This window comes from Halyomorpha halys, unplaced genomic scaffold (genome assembly GCF_000696795.3).
Source record: "Halyomorpha halys isolate HHAL.00 unplaced genomic scaffold, Hhal_1.1 Scaffold910.1, whole genome shotgun sequence".
In the NCBI taxonomy this organism is placed as follows: domain Eukaryota; kingdom Metazoa; phylum Arthropoda; class Insecta; order Hemiptera; family Pentatomidae; genus Halyomorpha; species Halyomorpha halys.
In genome coordinates, this window is record NW_027106583.1 from 308052 (window position 1) to 319417 (window position 11366).

At 27.5% G+C, this 11366-nt stretch overlaps 1 protein-coding gene across 4 annotated transcripts; it reads right to left on the reverse strand.

Moving 5' to 3' along the window:
- Positions 1-2359: 2359 nt before the first annotated feature.
- On the reverse strand, positions 2360-7362 carry LOC106687051 (uncharacterized). Of its 4 annotated transcripts, XR_010842759.1 has the most exons (7): positions 7003-7362; positions 5334-5427; positions 4318-4467; positions 3975-4237; positions 2920-3006; positions 2518-2621; positions 2360-2438 (listed from the first exon to the last, which is right to left on the reverse strand). XR_010842759.1 is itself a non-coding variant. In XM_014430722.2 (6 exons), the coding sequence occupies exons 1-5, from the start codon at positions 7092-7094 to the stop codon at positions 2534-2536; spliced, it is 687 nt and encodes a 228-aa protein (XP_014286208.1). In that variant the 5' UTR covers positions 7095-7362; the 3' UTR covers positions 2360-2438; positions 2518-2533. The 4 variants fall into 4 exon arrangements, 2 of the variants coding, with proteins under 2 accessions (XP_014286208.1, XP_066901075.1); XM_014430722.2 differs by lacking the exon at positions 2920-3006; XR_010842760.1 differs by lacking the exon at positions 2360-2438 and having other exon boundaries at positions 2483-2621.
- Positions 7363-11366: the final 4004 nt, after the last annotated feature.

The following is an 11366-nucleotide window of genomic DNA, read 5'->3' on the forward strand; positions in this document are numbered from 1 at the left end:
CTCTAGTAGGATAGGTGATGCCAAGCTACCTCTTGGTAGCTCCTAATTAAGTTGTATAAGTTGCTGGGAACTTAATATTTCTGCAACTTTTGGAGCAAGGGGAGCCGCCAGACACTGTCAAAGGTAGAGGATATGTCAAAGAGCATTATCATAACATACCGCTCCTTCCTCTGTTCAACGTCTACAAGGATTCGCAACAGAATTACAATGGTTCCTTTTTCTTTTGCGGATGACTTTCTCTTGTGAAAACTGCTAAACTGGTCATGATTAGGTGCTCCAGAACCTTGCTCATTATAGGGAGGAGACATATCTGTAAGACTTAGGGAGCTTCTTATCCCCCCTTGTGGAAGAGCCTCAGATCGGCAATCTTCCAGCCTCTAGAAAAGTCCCCTTTCCAGGGAATCTTTATAGATAGATTTTTACTTGTAGGAAGATAGTCTGGGTGGCGGGCCAATGAAGGTACATAATAGTATAAAAACTATTTAATGGTAATCTTATACTATTTTATATCTTTATTGACGTCACTCGGACCATCTTTCTACCATCCACTACAAACAGTCAACTATTTATCATCTAATACAGTTTTTTTCCTTCAACCAACAGTCACTTACCATAACTTTGTATCAAAATTATTCTCTTAGAACATAAATTTTCCAAATATTCTGTCAACAATTCATGAAAGCAACTTTAAAAAACCAGTGATGCCTAACATTTTAGTTATGACGTTTTATGATTATTTGTATGTATTTAAAGCATAACAATTGTACATGCCTAATGTAAACCCTGATCATTTACTACAATTAACTAAGTGGCATGTATTATAATATAAAATTAAGCCATTGTATTAATGAATACTGTTACAAAATAGTAAAACACAAATTTAAACCAGTGTATGACATTAAGTATATAGAAATATATGTTACTAAGCCCTTTATTAGAACTAGCATACTATATAATACAATAATTTCTTGAAAACTTTAATTATAATAATAAAGAACAGAGGCTGAAAGAAGAATCTGCATTGACAGCTGATTAAGAAAATGAGAAAGCTGAAGAAGAAATGAATGAAAGGATGATTAGGGAGACAATTATTGTCATGTTCCAGTTTGATTTAAATTAAAAAATGCTTTATTAATACACTTCCTTAATTTGTTTTACAATAAAATAAAATAAAAGATAAAATGATCATCTCTCCTTATTCATTGACATTTAGATGTTTTCTCTAATTTATTCATTTAATGAAAATAAATGAAATTTATTTAATTAGTAAATTTAAAATGTAGTCAAATTCAAACATTTTACACATCAAAATTGATGTTATTTATTCAAAGATTAAAATTTTTATTTAATTAAAGAGAAGAAAGACCTCTTCAACCATTCCTTTATTATCTTTATCTTACAACAATGTTGACGTGTTAGTAAGTAAAAATATTATAATTCTTAATTATTAGATCAGCCAGTTAATAATATGCAAAATACTTAAATATGACTAACACCAATATTTGATATTCCACATATTAATGAAAATGGAAGATTTTTTATCTCAACAATTTATTAACTCTCAGATTTCCTGTAAATTTGAAAAGAAGATTTTAATAATTTTTATTTAATTTCGAATGAAAAATATGAGGAAATTTATATACTTTTATTAAAGTTTTAAAATTTTTAACTTACTCAGCATTTAAAACCTTTCGACATTTCTCATCTTCCTTGTTTTGAAGTCTTCTCCCACCAACTCAAATAGGGAGGATAAAAAACGGAATGTTTGCAGATGTACTGTTTAAGCAGTCCCTGCTAACAGCCAGTTCTTGGAACAAACTTAATATCAATTCATTTAGAGTTCTGTGAGAATTGATCAGAACCAACCCATTCACTTCTATCCTCACCATCATTATAGCTTATATTATACATTTATTATTATATTTTATACCTTAAGACTAATCCCACTCTGCTTGATTGATTTCCCACCTTCTTGTAAATCTTAAATGGGAAGAAGATTCAAGCAACTGTTTCTGTTTAGAATATTTAGAAAAATGCTGAAAAATTATAGGAAATGAAATTTTTTGATCTTTTCTGAAATTTAGTCTTTTCTTTAACATTCCACTAGAAGTTAATTATTTATCATTATGGTCTTTCGACAAATCCAAATTGTAATAAGTAGCAAGATGAGTAACTTAAGGTTTGGTAAATATATGGAATTATTTATGTTAGAAATTATTTCTTACAGAAATAATTATAATTTATAATCACAGAAAAATATTTTTTTTTATTGAAATTATTGGCGATGAAAGCTAGACCCACTGGCAAGAGGCCACGTGGAAGGTCTAGAGTTTTGTATCAACATTAAATACTGTGGATTGGAGGAAAGTTACTCTAAAAATCTAGGAACACTGTAAGGGCCGTGATGGTTGGCAGCATTGGATCAAGGCTCTTCCACCCTAGAATATAGTATAAAGGTAGAAGATAGAGAAGCAGTAGAAGCTATTATTTAGTTATATTTATTGTTTTTATATTTACATATATGTATTTGACTTCAGTATTCTTGATGAGATTTAAAGCACTTGGTACAGCTATTTTTTTTTACTGCCTTAGTTGAATAGCATAAGTAGTTGATAAGCTTCCTGCAAAATATAATAATAATGTAAATAGTAGTTGAAACAGACTTGAAATAATTTTATTTGTATCTTTGTAGTGTCTACTGAGTGAAAGCATTGATCTTATTCTGTACTGTATACAATCTATTATGATTTGCTGAATACATTTACACATTTTACCACACTGAGGCAGACACTGAACTCATTCAAAAATATAATGTAGAAAAATGATCTCATCAATTTTAATAAATTATCTTAATAATTATATTGTTATGGAAAATTTAATTTTCTTATTTTGAAACTTTTTATTTACATATTACCATACATTTTGGAGCTCTCCCCCATCCTCAGTATGTTTGATTTTTTTTCTTCCCTGTATTCATTGTTTCTGCCTTTTCATTTCCAAATTTATCTATAAAATTGTATTTCATAAAGCTATCAGTTGACACAGTTTACAATGAATTATTTTAATTTTTTTACAACTATTTTGTATGATTTTCACTGTTCATTTTGTCTGTCAGTGTGATGTGACATTCATACATGATATTCCAGTGAAAATAGTTTTTTAAAACTGTTATTTTACCAATGATGAAATTACATTTCATTGACGAGTTTCAACATAAGGATGCAGAAATAATGAATTATAGATGGAAAAATGAGGCATCCTCAAGATGGAGAGGAGCTCCAAAAATGTCTATCTAATAGTTAAATGTGAATACAAAGTTACAAGATAGGAAGGAAGAAGTTTTAAAGAATATTACAAAATATGAGATTAATAATTTATTTATATTTTGAGGTGCTGTGCATGAAAATGGTAAAAGTATTAACGAGAAAGTGGAGGACTAGATTCGGTTGTAAATTTCTGCCAGGAGAAATTGAACCCATATTGCTGCTTTTCTTGATTAGTAACAAATCTCACGAAATAAAAAGTTTTGATTTATTTTTTAATTGAATGTATTCCAAAGATATTACCATAGACTGGGGTTTTCTTTCTCTACTGGTCTCCTCTTATGGACTGCCCTAAAGCTAGTGGGGTTGTACTAAAATTACCACAGTCTACGGTACGCTCTATTGACTATATTAAATACAAGATAAAAAAAAAAACTTTTTGGCAGACATGCCAAATTGTTATTTTTTATATGTTTAATGTGATTTATTTATTTTAAAGAAATCTTTGAGTAGTTTTACAGTTTCTTAGGAGAAGCATGTTCCTCAATTGATATTGTGGTTCTAAACTTTAAGAAAATTGTAGAATGATGCTTTGAATCACTTTATGGGGCCTCTAGGCTAGCTTGTTTTTTGACTTCTCAGGACGTTTGGATTGCAACTGTGTTATGTGTGAGCCTAGTAGTGAAAGATTAATAAATAGCAGAAAATTACCTGAGATAGTTGCTATAGTGATGAACTGTTTCTTCTTGTAATGTTTTTTGACAAGATAGAATTTTGCAACAGATTACTGACTGTAACCAAGGTGAATAAGAATGTTCCCGAGCTTCTAAAGAGGTAAAAATTTGTTGAGCTTTGTAATTTTTGCTTTTTTTCAAAATTTCCTTTTTAAAATACCCTTCTTTCTTGATGCTAAACTGTTTTGTAACTTTGGTTTTGAAACCTATATCTTCACTGCTTTTGTTTCTTTCTTCCTGCTAAATCATGATTAGAACATATTATTCTTATTTTAAATTATAATCTTTACCATATATATTTTAAAAAATTATCTTATTACTGTATCTCCTTTATGTCTCACTCCATCTTGCTTTTCTCCTTCTCTTGAAGATCTTTTGTGGCGTTGGCCTTCTGTTGTTGTTGTTGTCGTTTGTGTTGTCATCATTATTACCAATGGTGATTGGCTTTGTAGCTGATCCTTCAGACATGTCTAAAATATATTGATTTAGTTATAAACAAAAATGTAATGTTTATTATTGGTTTAGCATTTCTTAATGTTTTTTTTTTTAATTCAGCATGTAATATATTTATTTGGAATAAATTTGAAAATTATAATTTATAAAATAGTGCCATTAAATGTAATATTATAGGTTGCCATTAAATATATATTATATTCATTGAATTATATGCTAGTTCAAAATTATTGTTTATGGGATAAGGAGGATAGTTCTTCATGGCTAATCCATAGTTAACTATAAAATCCTCACTTTATTGCCTGTCAGTGTTGCCTGAGAAAAGATCAGAATAAGAATATCAACGGAGCCAATCTTTTTATTTGTCTTATTTATATTATGCTGAAAATGAGATTGTTAGTATGTAATTATTTTTATTTATATTTTTAATATTAATGCAACCAATGGTACGAATATTACTGAACTTGCAACTAAACTTGCACTTCATCATTTATCCTTTTATCAAGTGGTAAATGATTTTTAGATAGTGTATTCCCTCTCTGCATAGAAGGTTATGGGTTCTGAAGATAAATGGGTCCCTAGTTTTTTGTTTTGATAGTCACTATGTTGCACTATTGTATTTATTTATTACAGCTAGTTATTATATAATTGATTATTGTATAGATTTTGAGCAATCAAAGGGCCATATAAGGAAACCTGGTCCATTTTTATGGTTAATGCATTGGAAGGGTAAGCTCATTAAGAGAGCTTTATGTTAATTATTTTATGGTTGTATCTTATTACTATGTTGTCTAATATTTAATAATGTCAGATTTATAATAAAAATCTGTTTATTTTATGGTTTCTATAACATAATATTTTAAAATTGTCTTTCTATACATACCTGCAAAATGTTGAGGAAAAAAAGAAATGCCAAAAGTGTTAGGGCTGAGATGGCAGATTGAGATATTTGAGCTCCTTTTGATCCTCCTCCTTTCCTATGTTTTATAAAAGTAATTCAGTGTTTAAGTAAACATGATATTTTAAAGTATTATAATAATATTTTTACATAACATAACATTATTAAGTAATAATTTTGTTTATATTTCATATTTATTTTTACTTTATATTTTATATCATTATTATTATAGTAGCTGTATAACCCCTAAGCAAATCCTGGCTTCCTTCACCACCAACTGCAGAGCATTTCTATTGATGGAAACCATATGTTTCTAGTTGTTGTCATCCAGTTGTTTTCTCAAATTTCCAAACACCATTCACAATCTGATCATGTTAATCTTGGAATGCCGACTGCTCGATGTCCATAAAAGAATCTCTCATCAGCATCCTTGAAATCGCATAGAATCCTATGAATTTGATTAAATTTTATCACCGATTTATTTATTCTGTATCATTGAAAAGGTTTCATTCTTCATTTGTTCATTCATTATTCATTCTTTGCCACCATTCTATGTATATTATTAGGAGGGCTGAAGATTCATTGAGAATCTTTACCCCAGAAACATGGAGTTTCTCGTCTTCCTCCTTTGAGGTAGTTCTGGTTTCTGAATCATAGGGAAGCACACAGAAGATAAAAAAACGATGGGTTAGAAAGCTTGGTTAAAGGTGGTATTGCAGGTCCTGAGAAAGAGACTTCTTTCTGGTTTTTGTGGTGGATATTATAGAGTTTACCCTAACAGACATTGACTAATAAGGACTATTTTGTTAAGGGATCAATAGGCCCTTTAATCCTTGAAATTAACAAGAGTAATCTAATTATAGACATTTTAGTTAAAAAGTTATTCATTAAACACTATGTTTCTGCCATATGCATTTTCAAATAATGTCATCTAATATAACTTTCATGGTTAACATATATTCAGTCAGCGATAATCATAGAAGTTTTCAGTCATTATTAATAAATAAGTTATTCTTTAAATTTTTCATTATTATGGTATTAATTTAAAATGTTTTGGCATAATTTTTCCCAATTAATTTGTCATCACTTTCGAAATTGATGGGGTATGTATTATTATGTATAATATGTTTTATTTTGTTTATGATTGTTTCTACTTAATTTTTGGACTCCTTTAGTGCAAAAAATTTCTTAATAGTTTTGTATCATATCTTGATTTAAGCAATTATAGTAAGTATTGAGCATAAAGACCTAGTAAAATATTATTAGCTTTATATCATCCTGTTTTTTTATATTATATTATTGGCTAAGGTTTCAGCCTGAAAATAAAATAAGCAACTTTTTTAACAAGACAAAAGATTAAATAAATAATATCAATCTGATGTTTTACTTTACAAATCTAACATGCCTTCAATATTTGTTGGAACATATTGAGAATGCACAAACATAATCATTACAAACCAAAAACCGTTCTAATAGACAATATGATAAAAAGGATCGGATTCATAGTTTTGACACTGAAGGTGTACATATATTACTCAGAGAATGGACACAATGTTTGTGAATTTTAATTTTGTTCCCATAAATCTTAAAAAAGTAACTTTAAACTCAATTAATTCTGAGTAAAATTAAAGTTTTAAAGTAATGAAAAACTTACCAGGAGCTATGATAATGAACATGATCTCCTCTTTCGTTGACGGATGGTTTTTCAAATCCATAGCTAGGGCCGAGGAATGAGCTCAGTGTCATTTTTCAAGAATATGTAAACTTTTGCTAAATCCTGATTTGCCTATTGCTGGAGTGAACCCTTCTCCACTCCTTTAGAAAATGAAGTGTCACTGCCCTTCTAACACATTGTCATGGTCTAGTGCCAGATCTTATTATCATGTGCATACAGTGTAGTGTCGTGTAGTATTTTAGGTTGATATTTTTAAATAAGCTTATATTATATATGTAATGTTTAAAGCTAAAATGGATTATAATTTTAATAGTGCATTAAATCTGTACCAACCATGTAGTTGATAACTTGTTACCTCATTATCTATACTTATCAACTTGTTCACAGTTTGTACAGATATATAATAATATATTTTGTAGCTTAGTAAAGAACTGCTTAAAAATAGCATTTTATTAAAATTTAGATTAGTAAATTAATAATAATCATAAAAATATGTACAAGTAATACTTTGGTAATAATTAGCTTTCTAAAATTAGCTGATAGATAATTTTGTTCTATAAATATAAAATGCTTCTCTGTATTTATTGACTGATAAATTATGGCCAGTAAACTGTACTTAGTAAATTATTCATATTATAGTCAAGAGCAGGTATGCTGCACTTTGAATTGATCTACAAATGCTTTCTCCATTATTAATATTTTTTCCTGGATTACTAACAATTAATATACAAAAAAAAAAGTATGGAATTTATAAATAGAAAATAAGAATGATCTTTATGAAAAAAATAATTTAGATTAGTTTTATAAAGGAATTGAATCGATTCTGATAATTTAGGGTAAATACCATGTCATAATCTTCAATAATGTCATTGTTGCATTTTGAATAATATCTTCTAATAGAATTTTAAAATTCATGTATGTATATATGATTCAGTTATATGAATTTATATTAGTAAAAATAATCTTAACACAAATCATCGATTAATTATAATAAATATACATCAATCATTGCTTATCCTGTAATCGATAGAATTTTGATTAATTTTATTATTTTGAATATAATGATCATCAATGATTATTATAAATGAAATTAGTGAATAATTATACACAACAAATAACATTGATAGCAAAGAATTTACTATTAGTGTTATTTGTGATGTATAATTATATACTAATTAATCACAAATAACATTAATAGTAAATTCTTTACTATCCATAATTTATCTGACAATTGTAAGAATCATTTACTTTTTCATAATTTGCTTGATCAATTTTGTTTCGAAAATGTTAATATGTTAGTATTATCATTATTATTCTATTTTATTTTTTTGCATATTTTTATTGGTTAAACCCATTTAACTCTGATTGACAACTGAAATGAAAGTGTGGAATTATAGGTTTTTATTTTCTTGCTTCCATTATTTCCTCTGACAACAGTTTTACTTTCTGTTAATTAATCAAAATTTCTTCTCTGCTTTTTAATAGTTTCAAGTTTTATTATTCAGGTGAAAGCATTTTTGTTTTATTATTCAAATTACTAAAAATCATTAAATCATTAAAATGCATTTATTAGGTTTATACAATGTTGCTGATAGTGTTTGTCATATTAGAGATGGTTTATTGATGTAAAGAATGATAATTTAAATTTATTTTATGTATTACAAACAAATAAATAGGTTAAAAATTATTAGAAATTCTTAACTTCAGTTTTAAGATGTATGTAATTTCTTGAATTTATCTTTAACACTTATTTGATATAAATTATAATTAATCATGAAATTATCTTTCCTCCTTTTAAGAAATAAATAAAAAAAAGACTAACTGGATGGAAAATAATAATTAGAAAGAGAAATATAAAGTGGTCAATATCTACACTATTTGTTAAAAGCTAATAAACCTCATAAATAGGAGATATAGAAAGATATTTAATTTTTTCTTGAATTCTAAAATTAAAAATATTCTTTTTTTTTTTCTTAGTCTGACTTGAGTCTTGTTATCAGTGGTACCTGGCAGTCATCATGAAAACTAACAAACACAATATTTTTACTGTGACTTGTTATTACATAGGATTATATTACATATTTTTTATACTGAAACTTCGTTATTTTATTTCATAATTTTATGGTTGAGTGAATTGGCCTCGATGAGACTAAAAGTGTATTGCTTCCCCTTCTCAATAAATAAGTTCTATATAGTTGAAATTATTATTGGTGGTTCCCCTTAAGCTTAACTTAGATCTTTCATCCATTCAATCATCATGCAGCCGGAATAGCCCCTCCCTATTCCTAGACAGCTCAAGGCAACACATACCATCCTCGATGACACCGCCTTCAGCGGACCCGGCAGCCTATCTTACAATGCCACACTGGCAAAACAAGATGTATTATTTCACCTGGATATATACATTCATTTCTTTCTTTGTATATATTTAATTTGTTGTTCTTAATTTTTCCTAGGTCAGAAAAAAAAAATCATGCAGAGGTCCCTCACCTCCAGATTCTTTTTTATTAGTATTCTCACAGAATGGACCCATCAAACCTCAGTTAAGTATCACATTGTTTGCCTTAAAGTACCAAAAGTAGAAAATGGTTTGTATCTAATCCGATTTATGTAATAAAGGCGTGATGCAACTTACTAATTTGTTTCTTTTGCTTTCTGTTTTAGAGGGATCCAACAAAAAAAAAACTTACATCTTAATATTTTCTCTTAATATTAATCTCTATAAATACATATATACATTTCATCAAGTATCTATTGGTTTTTATTTTTAGTAATTTATTAATAATTTCTTACTTGTGATAACTAAGAGGAGAAAAAGGCCGGCACAAAAATAGTGCTAGCTTTTAGGGAATAAATCTTCTGTATAAATATGGATGTACATTTTATCAGGATTTTTAGATGAAAAATTCAAGTTAAAATTGAACTAAGATCAGTCTACAAACAGTTAAGTTAATGTCATCCATTTAGAAAATTTACTGTCTAAATTATTTGTATCATGCTTTAGCTATAATAAATTCCGATTTCTTTTCCTTAGAATGTGAATTAATGGAAATTGATGAATAAAAGAAATATTTTATTTAATTAAAAGACATTCCCCTCATTCATATTGCATTTCCAAATCCTGAAATAATAAAATTGTCAAAAAATGCTAGAATCAAAGAAGTTTTACTTTTAATACACAAGAGTCTCACTTATAAATATATATTTGTTAATAAAATCTTTTTTTAATAGCTATATTCTAATTACTAAGTTCATTACATTTAATATATGTATGTATATATGGTATACACATATATATGTAGTTAGTAAAAAAAATTAAAATGCTTATACTTTAACAATTTGGTTACAGTTTAAGTTTGCTTTTAGTGTTGAGATTATAAAGTTAACTAATCAGCAGAGAGTAGAAGTATGATCAGAGTGGGATAGATCAGTAGTAATAAAATGGAAATGGACAAAGAAAAATAAGATCAGTTTATAATTTTTATGTATGAAGAAATTATTCTAGTTGTATCTCCTTAGTAATTATATTAGTTGATATTAAGGTTCTTGTAGTAAAATGGAAATTTTAAGTTAAAACACATTAAAAACACACACAGACATTAAACAAAATATTTAAAACTTTAATAAAAATTATGGGAAGAAAGGGATATTTTTGGTTTTTATCAAAAACCATTGTGGTTTATTGGAATGTTATCATGATAATTCTGATCTTTGATTCTCCAATTCTTTTTCTAGGGTTGTTATATGTCAGAAAAACAAGGAAAGAATTTTTATTTACTCATGTAAATAAGATTCTATTAAGAGTGTACTTGGTTAGGATATTGCAAAATGTGCATGTGTTTGTCAAATTTATTGTAAATTATAGAGAAATTAGACATAATGCCTTTGAAAGTTTCATCAGTTCTAGAGAAATATCAATAATCAAATGGAATCATTTTTAATACCCAATGTTTGGGTAATTACAATAATTATTATACTATTATATTATCCGGTTAAAAATAAAATAATTTTATCTTCATATGTATTATTGAATAATAAGGTACAATAGATGCTCTCTATAATGAGGACCAAGACGAAATAAAACTACCCATGTTACAGAAAAATATGTCATTGGAAGAACTATGTCAGTACGTCTTTAATAAAAGTCAATTTATTAAAAGCAAAGATATTGAAACATTGACAAAGTATTAGGTCATAAAAAATATAATAAAAAATTTTTAGTTGTCAAGTCTATAATTAAAAATGTATATAGATATATACTTTGTAAGTTCATGTTATAGTTTCTCGAAAATATCAGTTATTTTTATTTACTTTAAGCCAATGCTCCTCCATCCAGGCCAATG